This window comes from Drosophila innubila, assembly GCF_004354385.1.
Source record: "Drosophila innubila isolate TH190305 chromosome 2R unlocalized genomic scaffold, UK_Dinn_1.0 1_C_2R, whole genome shotgun sequence".
NCBI classification, from domain to species: Eukaryota; Metazoa; Arthropoda; class Insecta; order Diptera; family Drosophilidae; genus Drosophila; species Drosophila innubila.
In genome coordinates this window covers 2,719,568-2,734,257 of record NW_022995374.1, presented here as the reverse complement: position 1 = coordinate 2,734,257, position 14,690 = coordinate 2,719,568, and the positions used below count along the sequence as shown (strand labels likewise).

The 14,690-nt window shown below is 31.4% G+C and overlaps 4 protein-coding genes across 4 annotated transcripts; 3 read left to right on the top strand and 1 right to left on the bottom strand.

Annotated features, from left to right (window-relative positions):
• Positions 1-603: 603 nt before the first annotated feature.
• Positions 604-2,405, bottom strand: LOC117783616 (cytochrome P450 9b2-like). The gene is made up of 4 exons (XM_034621079.1): positions 2,122-2,405; positions 1,542-2,049; positions 843-1,479; positions 604-780 (listed from the first exon to the last, which is right to left on the bottom strand). Exons 1-4 carry the CDS (start codon positions 2,325-2,327, stop codon positions 617-619), a joined length of 1,515 nt encoding a protein of 504 aa, XP_034476970.1. The 5' UTR covers positions 2,328-2,405; the 3' UTR covers positions 604-616.
• Positions 2,406-4,425: 2,020 nt separating this feature from the next.
• LOC117785921 lies at positions 4,426-5,193 on the top strand. Its single transcript, XM_034624196.1, has 3 exons — positions 4,426-4,491; positions 4,553-4,870; positions 5,041-5,193. Exons 1-3 carry the CDS (start codon positions 4,426-4,428, stop codon positions 5,191-5,193), a joined length of 537 nt encoding a protein of 178 aa, XP_034480087.1.
• Positions 5,194-7,470: 2,277 nt separating this feature from the next.
• LOC117785920 lies at positions 7,471-8,290 on the top strand. Its single transcript, XM_034624194.1, has 3 exons — positions 7,471-7,536; positions 7,598-7,915; positions 8,104-8,290. The coding sequence occupies exons 1-3, from the start codon at positions 7,471-7,473 to the stop codon at positions 8,254-8,256; spliced, it is 537 nt and encodes a 178-aa protein (XP_034480085.1). The 3' UTR covers positions 8,257-8,290.
• A 1,285-nt stretch (positions 8,291-9,575) lies between these two features.
• Positions 9,576-10,303, top strand: LOC117785919. Its single transcript, XM_034624193.1, has 3 exons — positions 9,576-9,641; positions 9,704-10,021; positions 10,151-10,303. Exons 1-3 carry the CDS (start codon positions 9,576-9,578, stop codon positions 10,301-10,303), a joined length of 537 nt encoding a protein of 178 aa, XP_034480084.1.
• The last annotated feature ends 4,387 nt before the right edge of the window (positions 10,304-14,690 follow it).

Genomic DNA, 14,690 nt, shown 5'->3' with positions numbered 1-14,690 from the left:
TCATTAAGAAACCAACGAAAAAGAGAGCGAAAGTCTTCGCATCGCAAAAATGTGCAATAAATTTTATATTGTATAGAAAAGGAACTTCCAGTTACAATTTACATAGATATATATACCTAACATATAAATATATACACTATTCTATACATATATATTACCGAAAAAAGGTAGCTTTTTGGTTTTTTTGCGGTTTCTTTTTTGTTGTCAAGTTTTAGCAGAGATTCTTTTGTTTTTCGAATTTATGTAATTTTCAACTTTCGCCAAGCGTGAAAGTGAAAGAGTTATATAAAGGAATGTGTCAAGAATTTTTGAAAGTTTTGTAATAAAAATTCACCGAAAATTTATGGCTCGACCAACAACAACAAACACTTAAAAAAAAACTTTGTGTTGAAAGTTTTACAAACAAACATGATTTTAGTAATGAAACGCAAACATATGATGAGTTATATTACTTGTAATTTATTTTAATCATTTCGACTATTGTCTAAGTTTAACATTAAAATTAAAGTCAGTGTATATGGAAACATAATCAAAAATAAATTATACATATATGTGTATTTTAACGTCAAATGAATTAAAACAAGTTCTTATTTTCTGTGTTAAACAAGTCAATTCTTCATCTGGGCACCAAGTGCACCCAGTAACCGCTCTTGGGAGTGAGCTGGAAACCCCGTGAGTCACTCATCAGATCGTTGACTGTCTTGGGGGACCTCTCGACTCTATACTTTAGCAACAGATTGTATATCATGGCCTTAGCCTGCATCAGAGCGTAACGATTGCCTGCATAGAAAATTGGCATGAAATATAGGAAAATCATAAGTAGGACTTTAGTTAGGACTTACCAATGCAATTACGAGGTCCTACGCCGAAGGGTAAATAGGTGTAGGGTACCAGATTGTCCTTGTTTTCATCGCTAAAACGTTCTGGATCGAATTTTTGGGGCTGGGGGAAGTAACGATCATCCCATTGCAGACCTATGATGGGTATATTGATGCGATCACCTTTCTTGAACTCAAATTGCACAGTGCCATCGTCATCGCGTAGAGTGTAGTCCTTGGAGCATACTCGGTCGGTGGCAGCTGCAAGTGCCCACTTTCGCAAGGATTCGGACACCACCATGTCCATGTATTTCATCTTCATTACCGCATCATAGTTGAGCGGTTCTCCCTTCAGGGACTCTTGGGTTTCCTTGGCCTCTTCATAGAGACGCTGCTGTATGTCAGGATTCTGGAGCAACTCATAGACTGTGGTGCAAATAAAGCTGGCATTGTTCTCGAAAGCCGCAAAGAAAAAGATGAAACATTGTGCCACAAGCTCATCGTCGGTCCACTTCTCCGTGGACTCCTTCTTGGCCTCCATAAGCAACTGGATCATGTCTGGCCTCACAATGTTCTTCTCCGCACGTTGCTTCATCGCGTCGACAACGAGACGAGTGAAATATTCAGTTTTGTCCGTATCAAAAATACTGAAACCAAGCAGCTGAAAGTCGAGTTTTGAAAAAGTTAAATAAAGATTTTGGGAAATCTAACAAAGCGGCTTACCTTGAAGATTTGGGGCATTGTGGATGACAACATGAACTTGAACATAGCTTTGCCCCGGAAGAATGCCACGGACTGGCCAATTTTGAAGAACTCGTTATTCGGTGTTTTGTAGGAGCTAACCTTAAGTCCAAAGGCAGTTGTGGCAATCAAATCATTGGACAATCGATTGAAAACTTCCTTCATTTCCAGTTCAAAGCCTTCACCACTTTTACTGGCTGTTCCCTGGTTTTCCAGATGCTCCATACACTCGGCGAAACTCTCGTTCATCAGTCCAAACATAGTGCGCATTTTGGCGGCGGTAAAGACCGGAGTTAGAGTATTTCTCATATGCTTCCATTTTTGATCCTTCATTAAGCTCAACATATCGTTAATAAGACGTTCTGTAGTTGTAAAGAATGGCTGGTGATTGGGAAAATGCTCAAAGTCCTTGACAGTAATTTTTTTAATAATCTCTGGATCGTTCACTTGAATCATTGGTGTACTAAAGTTGAAAAATCCCACGAGTTTGCTAAGATATCGAATTAAATTCAATCAGTTCACAAATATGTTTTACACTCGAGATAAGACATTTTGTACTCACTGTTGCCGTGTGCGAGCATAGAAATCGGTTTGTAGCTTTTGGAACGAGCACTTGCCCATCAGAATGTCCAGGTTATTTCCAACAAGGATCAAAGGCTTCTCAAATGGCAATCCGCGATCAACAAACTCATTATGCTTGGCAGTGGCCCACTTGTAGAACCACAGCAAAAGCAGGCCCACAAAGGCCAGTACATAAATCAGATCCATATTTAAGAAAATCAATTAAATTTGACCTTGAAAAATACGAGTATTATAGGTCTTTTCCCGTACAATGCACAGCTGAAACTAATGTTTCACAAATTGACAAACAAGCTTTTATACGGTGACTCTCTAAAGAAGTACATGTGACTACTCAGCTGTACTTATCTATTCGCATATAGATAAAGTTTGCCGCGATAATGTGCGCACTTGAAACAGCTCCCAGTTTCAATATCAATATCAAGGCAGAAAATAAACCTGTTGAGAGTTTGCTTTGTGTTTGTTTGTGTTGGATCTTTTTTTTTTTTTTTTTTTTTTTTTTGCCGGTGGTTCTCTTAGATTAGACTCTCAAAGCTCAAATAAAAAACAAAACATTTAAAAAGATTCTCGACTAGCATATACTCTTTTCGGGCGTCTAAAGCTTAATTATATGTACCTTACATTCTGGTTTATTATTTTATTCTGGAGCAAAAAACATCCCAAACAACTTTTTAACGCGATATCAATTTTGTTAGTCTGTGCTAACTTAAATTATTCATCAATATAATTATCAACATTTGGAATCTCAGTTAAATAATACAATTATCAATATTAAGAATGGTTGACCCATAAATGATTTCACAAAGCATTCTCACGATTTATTTATTTGATAATGAAGGTGTACAATCAGTATTTATTATATGTTTATATTAATTGTTTGTAACACTATCAAGAATAACATCGAAAACCTCTTATCAAATTTGACCATATTTGGCATAATTGTTTTGGCAATTGTCTGATGAAATGTCTACCTAACATTTCTAATATGTATCGCTAATCGTCATTTATTGATTTTGTACAGTTTCCTTTAGCCTTACTAATACTTATTACCTCCTTGCTTTGTACTCATTAGTTGTTTGTCTCGTCGGTTATATTCAGTCGTCAGTTCTCTGTTTCACATGATGTAAATGAGAGAAGTGACTTGTCTAATATTTGATGCTCTCAATTGATAGTTGACATAACCAAATTGAGCACTCTCATTTATATTCGGTTTGCGTTCATCGCAAAAACAACATATATAGTATGTAAATGTTATTATATATATTGTATATGACTTATTTATTTTTTTATTTGTTTATGCACGACTAAAAGCAGTCGGCAAAGAAAAAATTACCAAGTATAAAAATTAAATTAAAGATTAAAAATACAAATACAATTAAAAATAAATTATGAACTGTAAAGAAAAAAAATTAAATTATTATTATTATTATTATCATTTATATTATTATTATTATTATTATTATTATTATTATTATTATTATTATTATTATTATTATTATTATTATTATTATTATTATTATTATTATTATTATTATTATTATTATTATTATTATTATTATTATTATTATTATTATTATTATTATTATTATTATTATTATTATTATTATTATTATTATTATTATTATTATTATTATTATTATTATTATTATTATTATTATTATTATTATTATTATTATTATTATTATTATTATTATTATTATTATTATTATTATTATCATTACTCTGTCAAAAAACAATATTTTGGAAAGACTTTTTCATCAACTCTTCAATGAGTTACATATTTGGGAACAAATTTATTACACTACCTATAAGGGTATTTACAGTTATCTATGTTAAAATAGTTGTTTAATAAACAATTTAGTTTTGATTAGTTTCACATAGGCAGTATTTTTCCGTTATATACTTTGATTACTCACAATTAGGCAACTAAATCAAGCATTAAATGCTTTTAGATTAAATGTACATTTATGTATTTACAACAAAAATTCTGTCCGACCATCTTTTTAAATATACCTATCATTTTATACAAATATTTTTACCAATAAAAACTAATCAAATCCTAAAAAGTTGAGCCACAGTTCGTTATATTTAAATAACATTTATTCAAATGACATAAACGTTGCTTAATAATTATATTCTCAATGAACTCATACACATTTACCATTTAAATTAAGTATTTAACATACATTTCAAAATTAGTCAGATTGTTCAAGCAGAAAAAGCTTATATATTGAAGTGCAACTTGAAATATACTTCAGTAATCAAAAGTCTTTAGAGGTTTGACAACATGCGCACCATATTCATTTTATTGGGATTCTTTCATATTTGGGTAACTCTCAAACTAACTTACAATGTAAGTATGTTGGTAAGTAGTAGTTCTTTTTTATTTTAAATAATGTATTTGTTTTCCACAGGAAGCAATTGTATTCAAGTTCACTAATGCGGTTTGTGAGAGCTACAATGAATCCTGGTTCGTCTTTCACAAATGTCGCCTAAAGGCTGTAAATAGAAATAAAACGACCTTTAATTTAAACGGAACAGTTCTGCATCCTGCCTATGACATTGGGGTTCATGCTCAAATTTTTAAGAAGGCCAACGGATATAAGCCATGGGTGGTTAAGGCTGAACTTGATATCTGTCGGTTTGTCAAGAGGGCATACAATCCAGTTGCCATAATAATATTTAATCTCTTCAAGGAGTTCAGCAACTTTAATCACTCCTGTCCTTATGTGGCAAGTATAAAAATCAAATCATACCCTTTACCCATCAATTAGTTCAATCGTATCTCGTACAACTAATTATATGCTTTATAAAATTCTAGGTAATAGAATTCAAATATTTTTATTCGACAGCAACTATATTACTTATTTGTTAATGCAAAGCTTACATTTTACATTATCAGGGTCCACAAATTATTGATGGAGCATATCTAAGATCGAACTATCTGCCACATTCTATACCAACTGGAGATTATTTGTTATCACTGAAGTGGCTTTTTGATAAAAGACCGCAATTCTCGACTAAAATTTACTTTATTTTTACAGAGGATTTGTAATAAGCATCAAAATAAATATAATTTTAGGTATTTTCTTCAATCTGTATTTTAAATAGTTATAAACGAGCCTTAATTTATTGCTATTTAAAAATAAACAAACAATTAATTATTATAAATATAGTCTTTCTGAAAGTGTTAGCCATATCAACGAAAAGTAAATCCAGCTAATTAACTTTCAGTTTAAATGAAAGAGAAATTTATATTAAATTAAGTTATAAACTGAAATGGGAAAAAGAATGATAATTACGTCTGGGGCATACAAAAATTATAATTGATCCAACATTTGTTGCTAGGATTGGGGAAAACCCAGAAAAACCCAATCAGATCAATTAAGATTAGTATTGTTAATAACAATGGTATGAATGTTAGACTAGTATAAAGTATCATAACAAGTTATTAGTATTAGTAAGGTTAGGGATTTAACGATAGGTATTGGAAAATTGCGGATTTTAGGGAATGAGGAGAATGTGTTGAATCTGCTAATTCCCTGAAAGAAATTTTAAAATTACCTTCTCTTAATTTAAAAAACATTTTCAGAAAAGCTTTAATTAATAAAATATATAATCTGTTATGATTTGTTGAATAAATATGTTCTTTTAATTATATTTGTTTTATATCTAAGATTGATTACTTTAGTATTTGGCAATTAGGTAAGAAACTCACGAGCTAGTACTTGAAATTTTTGTATACATATATTGACTTTAAGTGGTGCTCGAGACATTTGAGATAACAAACGAAAGAAGAAGTCAACTATTCGATAGGATTGATAAGAAAGTGGCTGATGCAATGAAAGAACACGTTAATTAAATAAAATTAGGATAGGTTAGTTTTGTTTAAACAACATTTTAGATTCTAACAGGGTAATGACCTTGTGTGATAAGCATTAAAAAAGTAGAGCTTTTAAATCAAAAAAAAAACCTATTGTCAAATTTTTAAAGAATACCAGTAACCTATATAGTATAGAAGTTATAATATTAATAATAAAAATACAACTTAAAAAGCTCGAGAATTAATGAATCACCTGTCAGTACAATGATATTCTTGTAAGTATGTCAAGCTATTCAATTAATTTGATCCATGCCTTTCTTTACATTTTCACGCTAATGTAATGTCTGAGAACTTTAAATTGTGGTCTTCATATTGATTGTGAAACTATGACATAAACTTCTGGCAACCAAAACAAGTAAAACAATTCAAGAACCCGCTCTGTGTTTACGGTTTGAATATTTTAGCATTTTAACCAATACTTGGCATACAACTTGAAGTCGAGTCTGGCTCTGAATAGGCAATAACAAAACGACAAACTTAACACAAAGTTGGAGTTAAACGTAAACAGTTAAACATCAAATTAGCCCCGAGCGTTGTAGCAAAATGTGTGTAATTAAATATTTAGTCGGTTTGCCTAGCTGCCCATGGAGAAATGGACGGTTACTTGCCTGCTTCGTTGTGTTTCTTGATTACCAGACTTTGACTGGCACATTTCGAATTTGAAAATGCACAAACTGCTCTTGTCATGTGTCACCACCAGACAAACTGAACTGATTATGTTTGGAAAGAAAATTTAATTCAGTGTCCAAATAACTGAAGGAAGAAGTCTTTCTGAGACCCCTTTAGATGAATTATAAAATTAAATCTTTGTTGTGTTAGAAATAACATAAATTTGTTTGTTTTTATCCATATATTAACCAATTACTTCGGTTATACATAAACTATATTTTATTTTATACTTTTAGACCAAAGTTAAACAAAAGCAGACCACTATTATTATTATTATTATTACTCTGTCAAAAAACAATATTTTTGAAAGACTTTTTCATAAACTCTTCAATGAGTTACATATTTGGGGACAAATTTATCACACTATCTGTAGGGGTATTTACAGTTTTCTATGTTAAAATAGTTGTTTAATAAGTAATTTAGTTTTGATTTGTTTCACATAGGCAGTATTTTTCCGTTATATACATTGATTACTCACAATTAGGCAACTAAATCAAGCATTAAATGCTTTTAGATTAAATGTACATTTATGTATTTACAACCAAAATTCTGTCCGACCATCTTTTTAAATATACCTATTATTTTATACAAATATTGCTGCCATTCGTTAATAATTAATATTTATATTCTCAATGAACTCATACACATTTACCATTTAAATTAAGTGCTTAAAATACATTTCAAAATTAGTCAGGTTGTTCAAGCAGAAAAAGCTTTTAATATTAAAGTGCAACTTGAAATATACTTCAGTAATCAAAAGTCTTTAGAGATTTTGACAACATGCGCACCATATTCATTTTATTGGGATTCTTTCATATTTGGGTAACTCTCAAACTAACTTACAATGTAAGTATGTTGGTAAGTAGTAGTTTTTTTTTTTTTTTAATAATGTATTTGTTTTCCACAGGAAGCAATTGTATTCAAGTTCACTAATGCGGTTTGTGAGAGCTACAATGAATCCTGGTTCGTCTATCACAAATGTCGCCTAAAGGCTGTGAGTAGAAATAAAACGACCTTGAACCTGAACGGAACGGTTCTGCATCCTGCCTATGACATTGGTCTTCATGCTCAAATTTTTAAGAAGGCCAACGGATATAAGCCATGGGTGGTTAAGGCTGAGCTTGATATCTGTCGGTTTGTCAAAAGGGCATACAATCCAGTTGCCAAAATAGTTTTCAATCTCTTCAAGGAGTTCAGCAACTTTAATCACTCCTGTCCTTATGTGGCAAGTATACAAATCAAATCAAACCCTTTACTTATTAATTAGTTCAATCGTATCTCGTACAACTAGTAATATGCTTTACAAAGTTTTAGGTAATAGAATGAAATTTTTTATTTATTTAAAAATATTTTTATTCGACAACAAATATCTTACTTATTAGTTAATGCAAAGCTTACATTTTACATTATCAGGGTCCACAAATTGTTAATGGATTTTATCTAAGATCGAATTATCTGCCGCACACTATACCAACTGGAGATTATTTGTTATCAATGACGTGGCTTTTTGATAAAAGACCGCAATTCTCGACTAAAGTTTACTTTATTTTTACAGAGGATTTGTAAAAAGCATCAAAATAAATATAATTTTAGGTATTTTCTTCAATCTGTATTTTAAATAGTTCACAAACGAGCCTTAATTTATTGTTATTTTAAAATAAGCAAACAAATAATTATTATCAATGAAAAGTAAATTCAGCTAATTAACTTTTAGTTGAAATGAAAGAGAAATTAATATTAAATTAAATTATAAACTTAAATGGGAAAAAGAATTATAATTACGTCTGGGGTATAAAAAAATTATAATTGATCCAACCTTTGTTGTAAGGATTTACAATAGGTGTCTTTAACTTTTTGATAGAATTTACCAATTTAATGATTATGAAATCATTTTAAAAAAAGAATAAGTTCTTATAAAAAAAACTATAACTATAAAAGTATAAATCAAGATTAAAATGACATTCCGTTTAAAAATCGGTTCAGATTTGATCAAATTATGATAGTTTGAAGTTGGTCAGACTGCCGATTTAGCCACTTTACAAGTCCAAATTTTTGTTCAATTTGGCATGATTTTTTACAAATGAAAGAAAGGTCTCAGAATTAAGTTTAAAGTGTTGTTTTATACTAATTACGATATAAGGAGTTAATTAAAAGTAAAAACTTAAGATTTAAAATTTTGAATTTTCAAAATTTCAAAGGGGGACCCTTACCATAAAAATCGAATCTATTTCGAAAATAATTAAATTTTCTAAATGAACAAAATTTGAATGCAGAATGAATTTAAAATCCAAATCATGATCAAAATGACATTCCGCTTGATTTGATCAAGTTATGACAGTTTGAAGTTGGGCAATTCTTTGACCTAGCAACTTTACCACAACCGTACCGGTACAAACGTTTCGGTATTCGGTTCTTGACAGATAATAATTTTCATTCGGTGTCGGTTTCAGTTCCGGTACTAAAAATAAAACGGTTAATTTCGGTTAACGGTTCCGGTACCGGTTATTCCCTGACAAAAATATTTAAATCTGTGCTTACTTTGATTACTCACAATTAGGCAACTAAATCAAGCATTAAATGCTTTTAGATTAAATGTACATTTATGTATTTACAACCAAAATTCTGTCAGACCATCTTTTTAAATATACCTATCATTTTATACAAATATTGCTGCCATTCGTTATTTTTAAATAAAATTTATTCAAATGACATAAACGTTGCTTAATAATTATATTCTCAATGAACTCATACACATTTACCATTTAAATTAAGTACTTAACATACATTTCAAAATTAGTCAGATTGTTCAAGCAGAAAAAGCTTATATATTGAGTGCAACTTGAAATATACTTCAGTAATCAAAAGTCTTTAGAGATTTTGACAACATGCGCACCATATTCATTTTATTGGGATTCTTTCATATTTGGGTAACTCTCAAACTAACTTACAATGTAAGTATGTTGGTAAGTAGTAATTTTTTTTTTATTTTAAGTAATGTAATTGCTTTCCACAGGAAGCAATTGTATTCAAGTTCACTAATGCGGTTTGTGAGAGCTACAATGAATCCTGGTTCGTCTATCACAAATGTCGCCTAAAGGCTGTGAGTAGAAATAAAACGACCTTGAACCTGAACGGAACGGTTCTGCATCCTGCCTATGACATTGGTCTTCATGCTCAAATTTTTAAGAAGGCCAACGGATATAAGCCATGGGTGGTTAAGGCTGAGCTTGATATCTGTCGGTTTGTCAAAAGGGCATACAATCCAGTTGCCAAAATAGTTTTCAATCTCTTCAAGGAGTTCAGCAACTTTAATCACTCCTGTCCTTATGTGGCAAGTATACAAATCAAATCATACCCTTTACCCATTAATTAGTTCTAGGTAATAGAATTAAAATATTTTTATTCAACAACAAATATCTTACCTATTAGTTAATGCAAAGCTTACATTTTACATTGTCAGGGTCCACAAATTGTTAATGGATTTTATCTAAGATCGAACTATCTGCCGCACTCTATACCAACTGGAGATTATTTGTTATCAATGACGTGGCTTTTTGATAAAAGACCGCAATTCTCGACTAAAATTTACTTTATTTTTACAGAGGATTTGTAAAAAGTATCCAAATAAATATAATTTTAGGTATTTTCTTCAATCTGTATTTTAAATATTTCATAAACGAGCCTTAATTTATTGCTATTTAAAAATAAACAAACAAATATTTATTATAAATATATTCTCTCTGAAAGTGTTAGCCATATCAATGTTACTTTTCAGCTAATCAATCCAGCTAACCAACTAGCCACTTTACAAGTCAAAATTTTTGTTCAATTTGGCATGATTTTTTTTACAAAAAAGTGGAGTCTCAGAGTCAAGTTTAAGGTTTTGTTTTATACTAATTTTGATAGAAAGAGTTGATTAAAAGTGAAAACTTGAGATTTTAAATTTTGAATTTTCGAAATATCAAAGGGGGGACCCTTAGCATCGAAATCAACATCGAGTAGAATTTTGAGGAAAAGGTTTTTTTTTAAGAATTTAATAAAATTTAAATGCATATTGAAATAAAATGCCAAATAATGATTAAAATGACATTCCGCTTGAAAATCGGTTCAGATTTGATCAAATTATGATAGTTTGAAGTTGGTCAGACTGCCGATTTAGCTATTTTATAAGTCGAAATTTTTGTTCAATTTCACATGATTTTTTACAAAAAAATGAAAGGTCTCAGAATCAAGTTTAAAGTGTTGTTTTATACTAATTACAATATAAGGAGTTGATTAAAAGTGAAAACTTGAGATTTAAAATTTTGAATTTTCAAAATTTCAAAGGGGGGACCCTTACCATAAAAATCGAATCTATTTCGAAAATAATTAAATTTTCTAAGTGAACAAAATTTGAATGCAGAATGAATTTAAAATCCAAATCATGATCAAAATGACATTCCGCTTGAAAATCGGCTCAGATTTGATCAAGTTATGACAGTTTGAAGTTGGGCAATTCTTTGACCTAGCAACTTTACCACAACCGTACCGGTACAAACGTTTCGGTATTCGGTTCTTGACAGATAATTTTCATTCGGTGTCGGTTTCAGTTCCGGTACTAAAAATGAAACGATTAATTTCGGTTAACGGTTCCGGTAGCGGTTATTCCCCGAAAAAAATATTTAAATCTGAGCTTTTACAGAATTTTTAAAATTTATAATAAACGCATTATGGTAATTTATCCTCATCAATAATATATTATATATTATATATATTATATATATTATATATATATTCCAATATTTTATTTTTTTCTGAAATATTTCAATTGAAAAACCTTGACTTATTTTTAAGCTAATACACAGTAATGATATTCATATAGTTCACAGAGGAGTTGTTAGAGATGGTAAACTGTGGCTTTAAGCTTTAGCTGTATGTGAACATAGAGTTTATTCACCCGTTTGCACAAAACTTTCTTGCTAGCTTTTAAATAAACGCCTTTAACATTTTATGCGCAACTAAAACGACAGACCCTGTATGTGTGTGTGTGTGTGTGTGTTTATCTGTATGCGTGTGTGTGTGAGTGAGTGCAGTTTATCAAAGCAAGACAGCGCCCAGTATTCGTTACCCGTTACTCGTTACCCATTACCCGTTACCAGTTGCTGTCAGTCTCAGTGAGAGTCAGAGTCAGAGTTTCGCTTTTCCTTCTAGTTCTGAATCTCGTCCTGGTTCTTGTCCTCGTCCTGATGCTGCTCCTGTCTGTGGCATTCTTTTTTTATGCGCAAATCATGCTGCATCATTAAATCTGTTCGCTGTGTGGGATGCGGTTATTGCTGGGTTTTTCTTTTTCCATTTTCCTTTTCGCTTTTACTGCTGCTTTCGTTTTTCTGTCCCGAACAGCGCTCAGTGGCTTTTCATTTCTATTCACAAGAATTTATGGCTTTCATCGTTGATTTTGTTTGGCATTTTTTATGTGTTTTTAAGTAGTCGTAAAGCGTAACACTTGATGAGATATTAAACGTTGTTTATGTGAGACACCCTCTGCCTTTCTCGCTTTCTCCCTGTCTCTCATTTGACCCACACTCGCAGTTTGTTGTTGCACTTTGTTTGATTTGATGGCATTTTAAATATTGGTTTTGCATTTTTCATTATTTCCTGTGGATTTGATGTGCGTTTAATAGAATTGATGGGCTCGTAAAAGTAAAATCCTGCCACCATGTAAATGATTAGGCTAAACGAGTGAGCGACACCTGCCACAAATGTCAGACACGAGCATAAAGAGACCACAAAAGCCACAGACAAAGCGAATGAATCCAAGAGAGAGAGAGAGAGAGAGAGAAATGCTGTCAGTGTCTGCAAACTTATCAATGAGCAGCAACTAAATATTTTATTAGGCTGTCGACGACACAGCAACAACAACAACAACTTGAGTGAGCTGTGTGTGTGTGTGTGTGTGTTGTGTGTGTAGTCGTGATTGCGTGAAATTTAGTAGTCCTTGGTGAGCTTGTGTGTGAATGATTGGAGGGACAGCAAACGCCTTAGACATGTTGCTGCTTATGATGATGATGCTCATCATGATGCTGCTGATGATGATGATGATGCTGATGATGATGTTGCCACAACCAAGGCCGTAACAGAGCGCCTGATGAAGTTGCCATTGCTTTCCTGTCTCGAACTCACAGGCTCTAGGGAATTTTGCAACGTTGTCGGCAAAGTTGTTGAGTCTCCCTCTCTCTCTCTCTCTCTCTCTCACTCTCTCCCTATCTCTCTCGTGTGTGTGTCTTGGGTCTGCTTTTCTTTGGCCCAACTCACAATTGGCTGTACGTGTGCAACATTTTTAAGTAGCTTTTCTTTCCGTGTTTGTCAGTTTCTGTTCCTGTTTCTGTTCCTGCTTCTGTTCCTGCTCTTGTTCCTGCTCCTGCTTCAATGCATGAAGTATGTTTGTTCTATGGCGGCGTTTGTTTTAACTTGTCGCAGCACATGAGGCAAAATGCTGTGTGCAACATATGTTTTCAATTTGCCAGCAAATGGAAAAACTTGATTGAATTCCAAGCAAAACCGAAATGAAGATCGATGCGCTGACTCGACTGTCTCGACTGTCTCGACTTTTTCTACTGGCTTTAAGTGGCAAGTTGGCTTTAAGTTATTGCTGCCACAACTATGCAAAGTTCATCAGTCAAAGTTGGCTCCCAAAAGAGACGCACAAATTACATTTGCGTCACACACACACACCACAGAGGCGCAACCACATCAATCATACGCACCGTGTTGCAACTTTTGCTTTGTGTTGCTGCGGGAACAGCTAGGGAATTGTCGTCAAGCGTCTGTCTCTACTGTTGCCGATCCCATGTGCTGCTTCTTCTTGCTTGTGAATAATTCGTCTAATTGTATGCCATATTATTTTTAGCTCGCACTAATTGAACGACAGCAACGTCATTCACTTGCTGCAAATTAAAACAAATTGTGAAATTAAATGAAAACTTTTACTTTTGCCAGACAAACGCAGCTACACTGTTAGAAAAATGTTGTGAAATTTTAATATATTCACATGGACTTAACTATTTTGCTCCATGATTTAAACAAGGATTTAGTAGATTTAAAGTATAAGCACTTTAAATCGAAAACAAATATGAGTAAATTCAATTTAAATATATTTTATATTTAATTTAAGTATTATTATATTTTAAAAACAAACATAACATTATTAAACTGATTTTTTTTATTAAAGAAAAAAAAAAACAAAATTTCAAATATAATTTGCTGCATTTATTTTGTTTAGTTTATTTTATTTTATTTTGTTTTTTACTGTTTTTTATTTATTAATCTACTTTTTTTATTAATTTTTTCTTAAATAATTTTTTATAATTTTCTTAAATTTTTTTTAACACATATTTTTTGTATTGTTTTTTAATCTGTTTATTTTTATTTTTAATTTACTGTTTAAATTATTTTTTTTTATTTTTTTTTTATAATTTTTTTAACTGTTTTTTAATACATTTTTTTGTAATGTTTTTTAATCTATTTATTTTTGTTTTTAATTTACTGTTTTATTTATTTTTTTAATTTTGTTAATTGTTTATTAATAAATATTTTTTTAATTTACTGTTTTATATATTTTTCATAATTTTTATAATTGTTTTTTAATAAATATTTTTTTTATTGTTTTTTAATCTATTTATTTTATGTTATTTTAATGAATTTAAAAGCGTTTAATTCAATTTAATTTTGTGTTTTTTCTAACAGTGTATATAGTTTACATATATGAGCATAGATGCGTGTGAGAGTGAGCGAGAGAGCAATGTTTGAGTTGGCGTTTGTCTGCTTAGGAATTCAAATGCTGTCGCCTACATGGCTGCTATTTCTGCCGTTGTTGTTGTTGTTGCTGTCGTTGCTGTTTGTTTCCATGTCGCACAAGGACTCAGTGTCCTTTGGCTGACATTCATTTGAGATTCGCACAGCGTAATGATGACTTGGCTGAGTTCGAGCGAGCTCAACTTTTTGCATATTACGCACTTGGTCAC

What these genes read in the sequence shown, in the direction of transcription:
- LOC117783616 (XM_034621079.1), bottom strand. Translation starts at nt 2,327, where the DNA reads ATGGATCTGATTTATGTACTGGCCTTTGTGGGCCTGCTTTTGCTGTGG. An exon ending in TATGCTCGCACACGGCAACA is followed by an intron (nt 2,050 to 2,121) that starts GTGAGTACAAAA and finishes TCGATATCTTAG; the next exon opens with CAAACTCGTGGGATTTTTCA. An exon ending in AGGACCTCGTAATTGCATTG is followed by an intron (nt 781 to 842) that starts GTAAGTCCTAAC and finishes TTTTCTATGCAG; the next exon opens with GCAATCGTTACGCTCTGATG.
- LOC117785921 (XM_034624196.1), top strand. Translation starts at nt 4,426, where the DNA reads ATGCGCACCATATTCATTTTATTGGGATTCTTTCATATTTGGGTAACT. An exon ending in CTCTCAAACTAACTTACAAT is followed by an intron (nt 4,492 to 4,552) that starts GTAAGTATGTTG and finishes TGTTTTCCACAG; the next exon opens with GAAGCAATTGTATTCAAGTT. An exon ending in ATCACTCCTGTCCTTATGTG is followed by an intron (nt 4,871 to 5,040) that starts GCAAGTATAAAA and finishes TTACATTATCAG; the next exon opens with GGTCCACAAATTATTGATGG.
- LOC117785920 (XM_034624194.1), top strand. Translation starts at nt 7,471, where the DNA reads ATGCGCACCATATTCATTTTATTGGGATTCTTTCATATTTGGGTAACT. An exon ending in CTCTCAAACTAACTTACAAT is followed by an intron (nt 7,537 to 7,597) that starts GTAAGTATGTTG and finishes TGTTTTCCACAG; the next exon opens with GAAGCAATTGTATTCAAGTT. An exon ending in ATCACTCCTGTCCTTATGTG is followed by an intron (nt 7,916 to 8,103) that starts GCAAGTATACAA and finishes TTACATTATCAG; the next exon opens with GGTCCACAAATTGTTAATGG.
- LOC117785919 (XM_034624193.1), top strand. Translation starts at nt 9,576, where the DNA reads ATGCGCACCATATTCATTTTATTGGGATTCTTTCATATTTGGGTAACT. An exon ending in CTCTCAAACTAACTTACAAT is followed by an intron (nt 9,642 to 9,703) that starts GTAAGTATGTTG and finishes TGCTTTCCACAG; the next exon opens with GAAGCAATTGTATTCAAGTT. An exon ending in ATCACTCCTGTCCTTATGTG is followed by an intron (nt 10,022 to 10,150) that starts GCAAGTATACAA and finishes TTACATTGTCAG; the next exon opens with GGTCCACAAATTGTTAATGG.